Source organism: Podarcis muralis, chromosome Z, assembly GCF_964188315.1.
Source record: "Podarcis muralis chromosome Z, rPodMur119.hap1.1, whole genome shotgun sequence".
Classification (NCBI taxonomy): domain Eukaryota; kingdom Metazoa; phylum Chordata; class Lepidosauria; order Squamata; family Lacertidae; genus Podarcis; species Podarcis muralis.
In genome coordinates this window covers 35,007,398-35,024,410 of record NC_135673.1, presented here as the reverse complement: position 1 = coordinate 35,024,410, position 17,013 = coordinate 35,007,398, and the positions used below count along the sequence as shown (strand labels likewise).

The 17,013-nt window shown below is 37.6% G+C and overlaps 1 protein-coding gene across 7 annotated transcripts in view; it reads left to right on the top strand.

The window, feature by feature from the left end:
• DIAPH2 (diaphanous related formin 2) overlaps nt 1-17,013 on the top strand; it is a 348,598-nt gene that overhangs the window by 127,447 nt on the left and 204,138 nt on the right. For 4 of the 7 annotated variants that reach the window (XM_077922408.1, XM_077922407.1, XM_077922405.1 and 1 more), the window contains 3 exons: nt 1,633-1,737; nt 3,049-3,143; nt 9,095-9,196. In XM_077922408.1, coding sequence (XP_077778534.1) covers nt 1,633-1,737; nt 3,049-3,143; nt 9,095-9,196 — 302 coding nt within the window. The remainder of the gene's footprint in view (nt 1-1,632; nt 1,738-3,048; nt 3,144-9,094; nt 9,197-17,013) is intronic. The other 3 variants (XM_077922409.1, XM_077922406.1, XM_077922404.1) reach the window with 1 other exon arrangement.

Below are 17,013 nucleotides of genomic sequence, written 5' to 3'. Positions count from 1 at the left end.
GGGGGGGGAGGTTGTTGTTTGGAGTTGATGACATAGTTCTAGACTAGTATCAACTAGCTTGAATGATCAAACTAGTATTTTTATAGTACTGTTATATTTGAAGATGAAGATTCAGTAAAGTTGTGTTAGTCAGTGCAGACAATACACATGCCAATCCATAGGTTAGCAGTACATCACAGAATCTATATCTGGAGGTGACTGCATGTGTGGAAGGACATTGCTCTGCACTCATTTATGATATCCTGGATGATGTGTCTTTTTTACTTTTTCATCATAAATTGTGTCAATTCAGTTTCCCTGTTCCTGTAACTAAATTTGTTTGGAAGCTGTTATTGGCATGGGATATTGTAAATCTGAGTTTTGATTCTGAAGATCTTAGTAATTATAAATGTAAGCTACTATTCTACAAATATCTGACAACTGAGTATACATTTTGAACGACTGGATATTCCTGTACCTCAAAAATTACTATATAAAACAGGCATTTTTGGTTAACAGTTCAATAACCCCTGCCTTTTGCTATATGTGGTCACTGTTGGTGATAATGTTTTGCTTTGTCTTAACGTTAGAAGAATTAAATCATGCAAAGGTAATGTTTAATGGTGTTCAGTAATTGAGTTAATGATCAAGTGTGAGACACATTAGGTATTGTGCAGCTGTTAATTTTCAAAACCCATGTGTTTCCAGATTTTGGGATGAGCTAATAGTGAAGTTTTGCTTAATTAAGTCTCTGAACCATTACATTCTTGTGGGTTTTCCTTATCACCAGAACAATTGGATGCATTTAATTTCCTTCAAATTTTTGGCTTACCTTGGTTAATGTCATTGTTTCTTGTGCGGGCACCAAGCAGGTGTCATAATAAAATTATCATTTCAGGGGAATACATTAGTTTACAGGTGTAGGCAATGCAACAATAGATCCATCTCTCAGCTGCACATGCAGTGCATAGCATTAAGAGTACAATGGAAAACAAACTCTTACAGCATGTTGCATCAGCTTTTCTTCTCCTGCTTTGATAAACAAATACGTTATTGCTCACAAAATAGATCACGGTATTGAATGAAAACAAAATATTGGTTGCTTACCAACAGGTTTAATTTAGATCCTGTATTTGATTTGTTTTTTTAAGCATTTAACTCTGACTTTACCGACACCTGAATCGTTTTTCATTTCTCTTGACCATGTTCCAATTAATGTGTGGCCTCATTGAAAAAATAACATAGGGATTGGCATTGCCTGGTTGCAACCAGTAGGAGGCTCTGATGTGCTGAAGAAATTGTGATAACACTTTTGTTCTCTCAAATCACTGATGTAGATGGGCAAGGGCAATAGAGCTAGCTACACATCAGCTTTAGACAGTGCCTGTTGGATTTGCTCTGAAGCAGTTCATTAATCAATTTTAGCAATGACACTTTTTTTTATTCCACAACAAAGTTGAAATGTCACTGTTCATGTTTCATGCAGGTTTTCACCATGCACATGATGGGTTGATCTCTGTTTATTAATGGAAATTCTTAAGTTTAACATAAAAAGCACAGCCATGGAAATATTGTGAAAGTTTAAACAGTTTGGGTGTAGAAGCTTTGCTTCTGTTAGGTCTGCACATACTGATAAATGTCCCCTTTGTTTAGCAGTTAAAAAGCCTGTCGAGAATACAGAAGAAAAGAAGGTGTCTCTGCCTAAGAAAAGAGTTAAAGAGCTACGGATATTGGATGGGAAGACTGCACAGAATTTGTGTATGTAATAGGTTTTTCATCTTGCACAGTCCTTGTCTGAGCCTAAACCTTAAGGGTTTTAAAAAACTTTGTGAGACCTTTCTGTTGTCATTCATTTGATAGTTAGAAAGAAATGTCTTAATGTAGAAACTGTTGCCTGACAAGCATTGCTGTCTTCATTAGCTGTGGCTTCTTGGACTGCATGAAATTTGAGGTATTAGCTAATGTTATCTGGGAGACTGTGACTCTGAACATCAGCAGTAGATGAAATTATGTTCAAGAGTACTCTGATTCAATAAGGTAATGATGGAGTGACCTGTTTCCTAGTTAGGTCAAACTTGAATGCCTAGGAGAAAGAACACTCCTGTATACTTATGCCTCTCCACACTTACCAGAGCCAAGAATGTTCCTGTGCTGTTGACCATAAACAGTGTCTGAGGACACTGATGTAACAACAAAGGTATTATTTAAGAGGCGTGGAAGTCATTTGCAATCCTAGAGTTGTCATAGAGCTGGTTCCTCTTTCATCAGGACCCATATTTAGTTTATTTAATCAGAGTGATGCATCTTTGTACTATAACACTGGTAGCACTGTGGTCTAAACCACTGAGCCTCTTGGGCTTGCTGATTGGAAGGTCAGCAGTTCAGATCAATGTGACAGGGTGAGCCCCCGTTGCTCCGCTCCTAGCTTCTGCTAACCTAGCAGTTCGAAAGCATACCAATGCAAGTAGATAAATAGGTGACAGGAAGGTAAATGGCGTTTCTGTGTACTCTGGCACTCATCACAGTCCCCCGTGTATCAGTAGCAGTTTATGCATGCTGGCCACATGACCCGGAAAGTTGTCTGTGGACAAATGTGCGGCCTGAAAAGTGAGATGTGCACCGCACCCCATAGTCATCTTTGACTGGACTTAACCGTCCGTCTTTTACCTGTTACTATAAGGTCATGTTTTTCTCCACCAGGCCTCACCCCCACTCCAAGACTTAATCTGGCCTGACATGAGCATTTAGAGTTTACTTAAATGCAGAAGTCTCACTTGTGTGTAGATGAGTTTATTCCCATGTTGGTGTGCACTGTGGATTAATACTTAGTGTCTCACCATAAACCCTACTGCCCCTTCCTCAAACAAAAGCCTATGCTGTAATCCTATGCCCACTTTATGTGGGAGACATGCCTAAATACCAATCATACTTAAGGTATTTTTTTTTATTGGAATGATTTTTGTTGTTGTTTAATTGATGCTTTTCCAATGACAATTTTAACGTAACAATACAAACTAAAAGCCATTTCCATTTGACAGTACACTCTGAAATAGTGGTGTTTCATTTCAGCAATTTTCCTGGGATCTTTCCGTATGCCTTATGAAGAAATAAAATATATTATTCTAGAAGTGGATGAATTAAAACTGAGTGAAGCACTGATTCAGGTAAGTTAACATAGCATCTCTCAGAATCACAGTTTAAATCAGCAGAATGATAACCTATTCAATTATCCATATCTTGGTAACATGTTCTTATTTTTATTATGTACTTTGTGGTATTATTCTGTATTTTTATGCTGTGAACCACTCTCAGATCTTTGGATAAAGGGTGGCATACAAATATAATAAATAAAATAATAATTAATAATAAATATTCACCATAGTGTGGTATGGGGTTAATGACATCACATACACCAGGCGTTGCCAATGTAGTGCCTTTCAGAAGCTGTAGAACTACTATTCCCATCATTCCTGGCCATTAGTGATGTTGGCCAAGACTAGTGAGAGTTAGAATCCAATTAGTATTTCTGCCATGGTATCTATATGAATAATAAATATCTGGGGTACACCACATTGGCTACCCCTGACATACCTGCTATAGGGAAACTGATTCAGAACGGAGCTGCTTGTAAACTTTAAATGTCTTAAATTAACACTATTATTGACCTAGATGTGTGCTCCACTTGAACCACTGTGTTGCCACCTGTAAATTTTGAAATATTAATTCACAGTGTTCATTTGAACTACATCAGAGGTGGGTAATCTATAACCCTCCAGATGTTGTTGGATTCCAACTCCCATTTGGCCCAGCCAGCATGGGCAATAATTTGGCATGGTGGGAGTCGGAGTCCAGTAATATCTGAAGGCCCCCAGGTTCTCCACTCCAAATGCTTTCTTCACTCTTTCTGGAAAGCCTAGGACTGTTTTAAATGGATTGTGTCCGACTAAGTTCTGCTCAAGTTCTATACAAATCGCCCAACGATCCTTTTAGGAACAAATTTACAGATTAGATTGCTAATTTTATTTTAGTGGGCACTCATGTTTCAAGTTAAAAATATCTCCTCTTTGTTTGAGACCTCATCATATGGGGCAATTGGGGCAGTTAACTACCCTTTTAAAATTTGTAAACCTTCCGTTAATCTTACATTTCGTTCTATACCTGCTCCCAGTTTCTGACGCTTATGATGAGAGTAAAATGCAGAAGCCTCCCCTTGCATGCAGCCAGTAGATGTGCCTGCTCATTTAAAGATAATTTCAGGATGATTATGCAAGCACAAGCCTCAAAATGATTGGCTCCTGTGGCCTGCAAATGTCCCAAGGCAAAGGATACAAGCATGAAACTCCCCCCCCCCCCAGCAATTTGGTGGAGGAAGTAGAGGGGTTAGAAAACATGATGGGGGCTCTCCCCCTCTTCTCCTTGATGCTTTTTTTCAGAGGAGAGTGCAGGAAAGAGAATCTTTCATATTTAAATACTGGACTGCCAGACGACTTTCCTTGTGTTTTAGAAATAAATTTATGGAGGTTCAGAAATTTTAGTGGGAGGCAACATGCTACACAATAAGAACTATTTCCAAATTGTCATCATGTTGGGATTCCTAGTCTCCTTAAAATAAATGAATGAATGGTCCACAGGCCTTCACATATAAAGTTCCAGACAATAAAGTGAAAGGCAGCTGACTGCAAAACCCACTAACAATACATTGTTATTGCTAAAAATTAGAACAAAAAATAACCAATTTGGCTTAACTATTCTCAGAAGTTGCTTATTTATTTGAGGAAGCTTGAAATACAAGCTTTGTAACTAAATCAGTTATATAAGATTAGGTCTGTTTTCATTTAACACAAATCCAGAGTTATTGGCTTATCATTTATTTATTTATTTATTTTGCAAAAGGGTAGCATGTGGTCTGATAGCTTTCATCTTACTCCTTCCCTGGCATGAGCAGGATAAAGAATGAAGCCTTGGTTTCATATTATATCTGAACCAGGGATGAATAAGTGTGCAGCAAACCATTATTTAAGGTTGGTTAGCGATTGCATGCTAGACAACATATCAAAAAGGGCAGGGCCAAAACCACCCTAACACATCCATCTATCCATTCATATAAACATACAACCCAACATGCAATACATTACACAGAGAGAGAGAGTGACTTAATGAGATGTTCTGAAACAAGAAAGAAAGCTTCTTGTTTGAGACAAGAAATCTATGCATTCATATACAGTGGTGCCTCACAAGACGAAATTAATTCGTTCCGTGAGTTTTGTCGTCTTGCTTTTTTTTCGTCTTGCGAAGCACGGTGTCGGAAAAGTTTTGGAAAAGCTTCAAAAATCACCAAAGTCTTCAAAAACCTCAAGAAAGGCTACCACACTGCGTGCTATGAGTTGCTCCTCGAAGTCAAGTCGCAACTGTATTAACGGTGTTAAGAAAAAGGAAACAAACTTGCAAGACGTTTCCGTCTTGCGAAGCAAGCCCATAGGGAAAATCGTCTTGCGAAGCAGCTCAAAAAACAAAAAACCCTTTCGTCTTGCGAGTTTTCCATCTTGCGAGGCATTCGTCTTGCGAGGTACCACTGTAAACATACAACCCAACATGCAGTACATTACACAGAGAGAGAGAGTGCAGATCACACACACACAAAATATGATTTGGCATAAGGCAGCCTCCTATGCTGTCTGTACCAGTAGATTTAACTAAGAGTCATAGGTATAATAATTGGGAGTATATTGATAACAACTTGTGTATGTCATATATCCTTAAATTTGTTAAGTATCTAATCTGGGTACATTATGATGGGTTTTATAATGAAAAGTCCATGTGTGACCAAGGCTTGAGTGACTTAATGAGATGTTTTGAGACAAGAAAGAAAGGTTACATTTTTGTATGCAAGAAAAGGCACCATGGTTCAATATCTTCACTTAACTAACCTTTAAGTGTGCAATTAACATTTAAAGAAAATAAAAGTTTGTGGAATACTGTTGAATAATTGCAGAAATGTGGAAAGTAGTTAAATGTCTCAGTTCTGTTTAACAGACAGTTTTTTAACATCACAGTGCTGACATGCCATAAAATTAGAGCTATGAGGCATGAACGATTGAATACAAAGTGTTTTAATGCTGTCACAAACACTTTCTTTTGACTATCCTGTCTAAAACTGGATCAGTAAGGTGCCACTCGAAATGTGATTCTATGCAAAATATTGTACTGTTCTGTTATGCTGTGAATGTGTTAACGGGTGCATGTATGGTATGTATTAAAATTAGAACTGGGGACAACTGTCATACCTTCATCGTAATGAAGGTTGCTTGTTAATCCAAGGTTGGAATTTTTTGTTTGCCTTCATAGTTTTATAAACTAGCCTGCAGTCTAATGACATTTCCATCTAGCATTTACATATGGAAACAGGGAAACTTCCTTGGAATATTTTGCAACATAAGGTGTGAACAAAACTCACTCAATTCTGATCAATGTCAGAATCAGATGTTCTTAAGAACAGTTTAACTTTATACATACAGATCCAATAGCTGTTCACAGTGAAATGGAAATAGAAAAAATGAATCTGGGTAGCATTTGGTGAAATGTTAGGTTATGGTGGTTGACTCTGATAAAGTGATTTTGCTACCTCTTGCAACTTTGTGGTGAAGGAGTCCCTTGCTCCAATAAATGGTAGTAAGAAAATACACCATGCTTTAGCAGGTGATGGCGAACTACATTTTCACCACTATTTAGAAGAATGCTTTGCCACAACAGGATTGCAGTGGAAAGATAAATCAGTGAATGCCACATTAAAATGATCATAAAAATACTCAAAAAAGTATTTTGAGTTTCTCCACAAACTTTGATAGCCTCTACAAACAGCACATGTGTATTTGAACATGTCTATGTGGCAAATCCATGTGTGACCAAGGACAGAGAAACAACAAATGTTTGTAAATATGGTGTGGGCACAGAGCCAGACATGCTCTTCAGGGCATGTTCATTGTGTATGTGCAGTTGGAAAGTTACAATTAATACTGAAAAATGAATATTAATCTGGTTTTAACTAAACATAAATGCATACCTCCCCTACCATATTCCACCAGTCCTTGTCATGCAAAGTGTAAAAGTGTTCCTGTGGTTTTTTGCTTTTAGTTTATAGTCCTGAGAGAAAGGCCTGTGATTCATTTGCATTTATTAGGAATGTGCATTGGCTTTGTGTGTACCCCAATAACAAGACAAAATGGAATGATTTATGACAGACTCTTATATTCTTGATTTGAATTGCACTACTAACAAGGCATGTTGAGGCGGATCAGGGAATTCCTCTACATCTTTTCTTTTCTGAGAAATGAAACCAACATATTGGGGAAACACACAGAGCTCCAAAGGGGAGAGGTGCTGAGAAAAAGGGAGAAGGTGGAGATATTTCCTTTCGGTGGATAGATCACACTATTAACAACACTCAATTTTTCAATTCAGTTGTCGTTAGTGTTTGCTTTGAGAACGGGGTGTGAACAGTGGAGTCACACCATTGGGGTTGCCTGTTACTTTCCCAATCATTTTTTTCTTCTGAAAAACAATTTTAAGATTTTATTCATTGAGAGTGCTTCCAGGAACATGGAGGGTACCTTAATTATACAGTTTTCAGACACGCTGAAGACTTACCTCTTTACCCTGGCTTTTGACACTTGAAGTCTATGTTTTTAGGACCCACCTTATTTTTATTTTTTGATTATAGATTTTTTAAATTGTTTTTAATGCTGTAATCTTACAGTGAAGGTTGGGTGATAACATAATTATCAGCAGCAACAACAATTATGTGGGGCGATCCCTGTATGGGACAGCTGCATATTTCTGCATTGCAGGGGGGTGGACTAGATGATCCTCAGGGTCCCTTCTAGTTCTACAATTCTGTGATTCTATGATTGTTACATAAAGTAAATTTGCCTAAAACAATAGTCCCTGGGCCTAGGTTAAGGTTTTATACAGAATCATAGAATTGTATAGTTTGGAGTGACCCTGAGGATCATCTATGTATCTTTATTACAGAACTTTCCAAATGGTGTGTCGGCTGCAGTGTGTAGGTGTGTTGTGCAAATGCTTCCCGTAAGCCTCCCAGGGCTGGAAAGGGGTTAGTTTAACCTCTGGTTTGCTAGTAAAACTGAATTACTGTGTTGCAAAATGATGCATGTTTAAAAGGTGTGTCACCAACATGAAAAGTTTGGAAAGCTCTGCTTTATTAAGTTGAAGCTAGTGATGTTAAATTCTTGAGAACAATCTTTTGGAGAATAGTCTCAATTAATGATAATATTAGAGAATTTTCATTTAAAATAGGAGAATATTCATTTTATTGCATTGAAAATGATATAATTAGTTAATATACATGTTTATTCATGGGCAAACTTGTTCAGATGGCAACCAAAAAACGGAACGATACTTTTAATCAATGGGGCAATGCAGTGAATTCACATTCTTTGATTTTTTGCACCAAACTTGAAAATTCAACGTGAATGACTCACGTTAATCACTTAGCCTGCCACTAACCATATATTTACCATCAACTTTGAATTCTAATTATGTATGAAATGTAGCTTTTAAAGTAGAAGGAATATTAAAAGAAAAAACACTGATTGATAGTGTGGATGGGATCATTAAAGCTACTTTCTGTAAAAAATAAATAAATCACACTGTATGGCCAAGGGTATAGAATTGCAAAGAATAAGGTCACACCAAAATAGAAAAAAAGGCTATTACATTTACGAATTGAATGAATAGCATTTTTAAAACTAAAAAATAAAATAAAATGCTTTCTGTAGCTCACATTTCAGAACTGCCAATGGGGAATGACACAATGCCCAGTAATGTAACTGGATAAAAAAAAAAAAATCATTATTCATTACTTACACTGGCAATATCACAGTTTGACTGATTGTTTACTAGATTTTTTAAATGTGGGTTGTAAAACTGGTTCTTACATTAGAATTTACAGTTTGTGGAGAATTTTCTAGCAGAAAATATGCTCAAGAATATTCTCATCTCACATCGCTAGTTGAAGCATAATAAATCTATATCTATATCATCTATACCTATGATTAATAAATATAAAAATAATTCTTATTTCTGTTTGTGTCACTAGAATTTGGTAAAGAACCTCCCTGAACCGAAAGAGCTCAGTGCCTTAGCCGAGTTAAAGAATGAGTATGATGATCTCTGTGAGCCAGAACAATTTGGAGTTGTGGTAAGTTCTGTTTCATAAATTCAACCTGTAATTGATGCCCACTGTGCATTTTGGCAAGTTTACCAAAGATTTCTGAGAACATCTCTTTAAAACTAGTAGCTGCTTTTTTATTAGTGGATAGCTATACGCTATCTTGGGATGCGGGTGGCGCTGTGGGTAAAAGCCTCAGCGCCTAGGGCTTGCCGATTGAAAGGTCGGCGGTTCGAATCCCCGCGGCGGGGTGCGCTCCCGTTGCTCGGTCCCAGCGCCTGCCAACCTAGCAGTTCGAAAGCACCCCCGGGTGCAAGTAGATAAATAGGGACCGCTTACTGGCGGGAAGGTAAACGGCGTTTCCGTGTGCTGCACTGGCTCGCCAGATGCAGCTTTGTCACGCTGGCCATGTGACCCGGAAGTGTCTCCGGACAGCGCTGGCCCCCGGCCTATAGAATGAGATGGGCGCACAACCCTAGAGTCTGTCAAGACTGGCCCGTACGGGCAGGGGTACCTTTACCTTTTTATACGCTATCTTAATAATACAGCCGTACCATAAAATGGTCATTAGGCTGGTTGCCACCCTTCCTGCTACTGATGATGAGAGCATGCAGAAAAGAATTTCTGCCAATCATCTTACCACATGGACAGAGTAAACTTATACTCTACCCAAAATGGCTCAAAATAATAAAACCATCCCCAAAATTACCCCCTTTAAAAACATTTGTTAAAGTCTATCTAAATAACATACATATATGTGCAATAATATGCTAGCCAACAGCAGCAATGCATGTGCTCTTTCTAGTCGCATCAGCTTTCAAAATTGTGCTCACAAATATCTAAAACAATAGAGTATCTTATTGCTATCTGGTTTATTTGAAAGGTGCCTTGCAGTGGCAAATGGCCTACGCCCTTTTACCTACTGACCACAATGTAGATCTAAAATAATGTTACATTTTGACTAAGTGGCTTCTATGCAAGTCATGCATTGATAAAAGTAGATATTTGCTCTTTGCGTAATCGCTTCTGAAGTTCTACATTCAAGGTCTTGTAGCACAGTAGTATGCCCACATGGCATTTGTTTATGAGATTTATAAACTTTCGCTTAAAAACCCCAGGACAGTATGCATAAATAATTAAAACAGAATTAATTGTGACATAGTATAATACCACATATCAGACACAAAAAAGTAATCTCTAAAGCTATCAACACCTAATACCTATGATCACAGAAGCAGGCAATAAAGACTCAGAAACTAACTGGCATAATGTTATCCCTTCCAAAGACCTGAACAAATAAATGCATCTTCCTCTGCTAATGAAATGTGGTGCTAGACTCAGCTTGGAAGACAGTTTGTTCCAGAGATAAATCACTGCTTCAGAGAAAGTACTCTCACATTTTGCATCCTCATAACTTTCATCAGGTGAAGGAATCTCAAGTAGAACTTCCCCTGTCAATCTTAGTACAAAGGATTTTGTGTCTAGTCATTGAAAAGAACCAATGTGTAGAGTGGCTAAAATGCTGAGAAGGCCAAATTTAATTCCAGCTCATCGCTGATGATCAGAGGGTGGCATTGGGCAGTCACTTTCTCAAAGCCAAACCACCCTGACATGTTTGTTTTCAGGATAAAATATTCTAACCCTGTGAGTGCTGCTCTAGGTTCCTTGGAGAAAGGGCAATAGTGACATGTGAGAAATTCTAAAAAAACAACATTTGACTGTCTTTATATATCACATTTCTTTAAACATTGAGGACAACTGGATTCATTATGATTAAAATACTGTGCATTTGAAGCTGTGATTAACAGCCAAGAACTGACAAGGTAACAGCAACATCCTTCAACTTGGGCCACTTCTGTGTATTAACAATTTGTTATACTATACAACCCCCTCCCACATACATGTGATTGACTCATGTGTGACCGTGTATATATGCAGTTCTGGTAAGTAAGTAGATAGATAGATAGATAGATAGATAGATAGATAGATAGATAGATAGATAGATAGAAAGATTCAAAACAGGAAATGGTGGGAGAGAACTGGAGAGTCATTGTGGCTTGCAAGGAGACCCCAGAACCCGAAGAGGACTTCAGTGAAAGCGGAGGAAGCTCTAAAGTGACAGGAGATACAGTGGGGCTTGTTTTGGCTGCTCAGCATCCCAGCCTAGCAGCTTACGTGCAGCAGCAGTAGCAGCAGTCATTTTTCTGCACAGCTTCTAGCCAGCCCCGCTTCAACCATGGTTGAAGAGGGAGTTGTGTGGAAAGAGCATGGGAGGGAGAGCTGGAGAGCAGAAAAAAGTGGATGTTTAGAGGCTTTTTAGGGGGTATTCCCCACAGTCACGTGAATATTTTTTCCTAAAAAGCATTGGGTCAGTTTTGTTTTTTTAGCATAGATGTCATTTAAGCTTCAATTACATCTTTTAGTACGTTTCCAAGCACAATTCAAAGTGTTGGTGTTGACCTTTAAAGCCCTAAACAGCCTCAGCCCAGTATACCCAAAGGAGTGTCTCCACCCCCATCGTTCTGCCCGGACGCTGAGGTCCAGCGCCGAGGGCCTTCTGGTGGTTCCCTCACTGCAAGAAGCAAAGCTACAGGGAACCAGACAGAGGGCCTTCTCCACAGTAGCGCCCGTCCTGTGGAACGCCTTCCCATCAGATGTTAAAGAGATAAACAACTACCTGACATTTAGAAGACATCTGAAGGCAGCCCTGTTCAGGGAAGTTTTTAATGTGTGACATTTTAATGTTTTTTTAATCTTTGTTGGAAGCCTCCCAGAGTGGGCAGGGTTCAAATAAATAGATAGATAGATAGATAGATAGATAGATAGATAGATAGATAGATAGATGATAGATAGATAGATAGATAGATAGATAGATAGATAGATAGATAGATAGATAGACAGACTCCTGAGGTGTCCACTTCTGCTGTTACTTTGGTGCAAAGTAGATTTCACAGACACTTTTGTTCTTTATGACCTGTAGTACAAGCAAAAGCATTGGATAAAATTCCTGGTTGTTTAAAACTATATGTTAGGTTGATTACTATAGTTGACCAAGTAATAATCCATTTACGTAGCATGTGAACATTAGTTACTTCTGGGTGAAGCCACCTTCAGTTCCTAAACATGTGAATTAAGTTTTAAGATTAGGTTGAGGTGGTGTTCCTAGGAGAAGGGGGAATTCTTATTGTGTATATTTGAAAATCCATACTTGAAACAACCCGAAAACACCCAAATCCATTATCCTTGCACATATCAGAAGTAATTCTGCTGGATTGAATAAAGATTTACCTGGCTGTAGATCACTGAACATAGACTTCATAAAGTGATTTTGAACTAAATGTTTTGCCTAAGGCTGTGCTTTTTATTTTCAGCATACATTCTGACTCCTTCTCTGCCTTTATTTTACAATATAATCTGTTTGCTTTGTGTAAAATTTCATTCAAATGCTCCTTTTCAGGAAACTGTGAAGCTTCAATCAAAAGCTATTTCCACCCTTTTCTACCTACTATAGATAGATGCTCACTTGTTTTATATCTTTATTTTTGAAACGTATTCATGGTAGCTAAGCCTTCCACAGCTCTTCCCTATTTTAAACAATAAATTAATCTTAGCATAATATATCTCATTGTCCTTCTTAAGGCTTATCCCGATTTTGAATAGCTGCTTTTTTCCTATATTTGTTTTGGGAAGAGAGTGTTACTATCAAACTACATGTTATATACATATGTGGGAATTTAACCTCCAATGCCTTCTTTAAAAGGAGAATTACTTCAAAGGGGGAATCAAGAAAGAAGTATGGTGAGAAGGCCATACTATTCACACACACCCTTCTGGTTGGCTATACACTAATTAATTGCAATAGAGCTCAATGTCAAGGCTTTTCTGTCTGTAGGATTTACAATGTATGTTTGAAAAGCCACTTCATTTATAACATTGCATTGTCATCGAGTATTCACAGTTTTCTATTGTATTGAGCATGTTTTAGGAACTCTTTGCCAAGCTGTATCAAAATAGGTGTATATACACCTAGTGTATAACTGTACATGGGTGTTCTCTTTTCCTCTCTGTAAGAGGGAGAAATCAATTCTGTGCACATACTTCTGAAATTGAAGCATTAGGTTCTAATAAAAAAACTGTTTAACTTGACAGTGTATGGAGATTTCTCCTGTTCAGGTGGCAATTATAGATCATAGCTTGGCTAAAAGACCTCTTGCTATAATAATCTGGATACTGCTATTAAGAACAGGTTAAGTAAGAAGAGGATGATTGAAAGGCTGCCTTCTATTTGAAGTTTTTCTTTTCAGAATGTGTATACCTATTTGCATATACAAATTAGGTAAGTTAATTATTAATATAAGGTTTTAATTGGATAATCAATATACCCATCAAACCTAATAAAGGTCAGAATTAGATGTTTAAAATTCATTTAGAAAAGTCACACTTTGTAATTAGGTTACTTATTATAACAGACTAATTAGCTTAATATTCTTATTTGTGCATGAAAATTGGAGCATCACATTTTCATTTAGATGAAGCATTAAGATGAATTATATATTCTAATGAACTACAGTTTTTTGGAGTTATATCTTAGAATCAAATGAAGTTTCACATCTGATATGAGTGAGATGAAATTTAATGACAGATAGCAAAGAGGAGTTTCCAGTCTTTGCTGCCACAGTGTGCTATTGTAAGCCTCTGAGATTAAAAACTCACCTGTTATCTTGAAGCAATAGTATTGCTAACGATTCACCGTGAGTTGTATAGGTTAGTGACATACAGGTAACTCACATCTTAAGCAGAACTAACGTTCTGGGGATGGGGCGCATATGCAAAAAGCATATACTCAAAAACCACCGCATAACCAATCTTATCTTCAAGAAGTGGCACGTCAGATGGGTCTTGAGCCCTTCCCTCTAAGCAAGGCAGAGAGTTTGTAAGCTCTCAGTCTTGCTTACTGTGCTCTGGGAGGCTCTCGCGAGATCTACAAGGACGACTGAGTGTCTGTACGATCTTGTGAGAGCATCCCAGTGCACAGTAAGCAAGTGTGAAAGTTTCAAAGCTGTGTCAATGCCAAGTAAAGCTTGTACAAAATGAGCTTTTAAGCTCTTTGCCTTCCATGCATTTAATTTATGTGATTTCAGCTAGCCGTGTAAAGTTGAAATGCGGGTAAATGCGTGTAAGTTGTGAGTTACCTGTACTTTAATCTTTATGTGAAACCTATTTGATTTATTTTTTTAAAATTCAAGTGATGTATAAAATTTATGAAATAAAAATAATAAAAAGATGATAATAATACTTCATTTGATTATATTGCTTTCCTGTCAGCTCCTATAATCAAATTTCCAAACACCTTCTTATATGATTAGTTACCATTATTATTACCATTATTATTTAGCACTTTATATAGCTTGGTTAGTATGCCAGCACTTGTAATAAATGCATCCTACTGGTGCCTGCATTTTAATATTAAAGTAGAAACTTAACTTGCTTAAATGGGCTCTTCAAAACCAAATAATCTTTTCCCACAAAGCAGTGAATACAAAATGCTAACACTACGCCTATCCATACTAAGAAAAGGAAGCAAAATTTGAGAAACACTTCTAATAAGTGCTAGGCCACAGTATTGCAAATCTCTTCAAATGAAATCCTAAGATTTCTGTTTTGTTTCTTACCGGTGCAAAAAAAGAAAAGAATAGCGAAGCTAATAATGAAGTGTAGTAGTTAAGTAGTCAAGACCCTGATTTATTAATTATTTAGTAGACGATTTGCTGCTCTTCATCAGGGAAGCCTACAAAAAAAAACAGTGTCCAATTTAACCATCACATACATATAAACTCTTTCAAACCATAACTATCAATGAAATTATGCCTCCTGTGTTATCTAGTTCTTAATGTAGCCTCTTTTTCTGTTTTCTTATTGGTACTTTAGAAAAAGAGCAAGTGGGGGTGAATTGAGTGGAACTGTGATTGTTTCTAAAATGCTGGAAGTGAGTTTTTGAAACTCACTTAGGACAAGTCTTAGACAAGTTAGACAAGTGAGATTTTCTCAGCATGGCTCTATTATACATATATCTTGAATGCCTTTATACAGCATAAGGACATACCACGCTTCCATGACCTGCTTACCCCCCACCATTCTACCTTCTTGGCCAAATTGGAAAATAGTGATTTAGAAAGGGGTGGCCACACAGTTAGAATTACTGTCCTGCTTTTGGGTTTCTCGTAGGCATCTGGTTGATGCAGCCCGATCCAGCAGGCTCTTCTTATGTTAATAAGAAACAGGACACTTCTGAGATCAGAAACTTGCTTTTAGTGATTGAATTCCCATTCCACACCAAGGCAAACCACTGCTTAGCATAGACGTGCTAGCTGCTGAAGAGATTGTTGCAGCTTTGCACCCTCCCTAGGTCTTTTAGGTCAGCATAGTAGCGAAATCAGTATTTGGCTCAGATTGTCAACCAAACCAGGGATCAGGGTTTAAGGTTTCTCCTCCTTAACCACAATATATAGCCAAGTTTTGCCCTGTAGTTACAAGTCATGGCTAAGGGAGAAAGACCTTAACTATGATCTTGAGTTTGGCCAACATGCTAAGCCAAAGAATGACTGTCTTTAGAAGCCTGAAGGGGAATCAGTACATATGTGCAGCTGTGGTAAGTAGTACTCTGGCTTATGTTGATGAGCAAACAAGGCCACCATCATGAGCTCACAGTCCATTCAAAGAGGTGGGGATTGCTGGTTCCACTCTTACCCCTTGCTTTCTTCATTTTAGCATCCTATTTTTTAGGGGGAAATGGTTGCTATCGTTAAACAATTAGATGTCAAACATACTTTTTGATCTTTTGAAAAGGACCCAGAAACCCAGTAGCAAATCTCAGTCTGCTTTCTGCCTACCCCTGCTCTAGACCATCAAATTCCACTTGATTCTCACTTTGTGTTGGCTCAGGAACCAAACCTGTTGGGAGAGGGGGATATGGTTGACTGAATTCCCCATCTGTTCAAAGGGAGGTCTGATTATTTTCAGTGACAGGACTGGAACACTGTTTAGAAATCTTGTAAGTAGCAAAAGCATAAATCAGATGGTCCATAGGGAAATAACGCACTTGTAACAGTTATAAAAATCTGTCAATGCCTCTTCCTCCCCCTTTTAATAAAGTGTAGGATCAACTCAAAATAATGAAATTCCCTTGGTAGCATTTTGATGGACAGTGACCTCATAATACAAATAAACCCTTGCATAATGCACAATTGTGGTCAGTGACCTAGAGCACTTATGCAATGAATCATTAAAAAAAGAGTAAGGCATCTGAAATGCAGTAAAAGATCACATCTGACAACTGTCACTGGTTTCAATCAAATACTTTTAGGTGCTTATATGGCTTAGTCTGGCTGAATGCTGTTGTGAGACTAGAAGCTTTTAATGATTTTATCTGCCTGTGGCATTATTTGTGTATCCCCAATAACTATTATGTTCCTACAGATTCATGACTGGCTGTGAACATGGCTTAAAAATATAATGGAGTCATTTCCCCTCCTAATGTCAAAGGGAAAAAAAACAGTTTTGGTTAAGCTAGTATTATTTAAATATTTTTCCTTCCATAAACCTGATCAAAGGAGGGTTTTTGTTCATTTGTTTTGGTTCTGTGTTAAATAACTAACAATAATTCCAAATTGCATATATTTGGAAAACATCTCAAATTATGAATAAAAGTGCAGTAATTAGTATATGGCCCTCAGAAATTACAAAGTGGTATACACAGCTATATTATGTTTCTTACCCTTTTCTTGCTAAATTTTTGTTACTATTTCATTAAACACAAAATGTCTCAGTTTGCACACAATGTTAAGCCA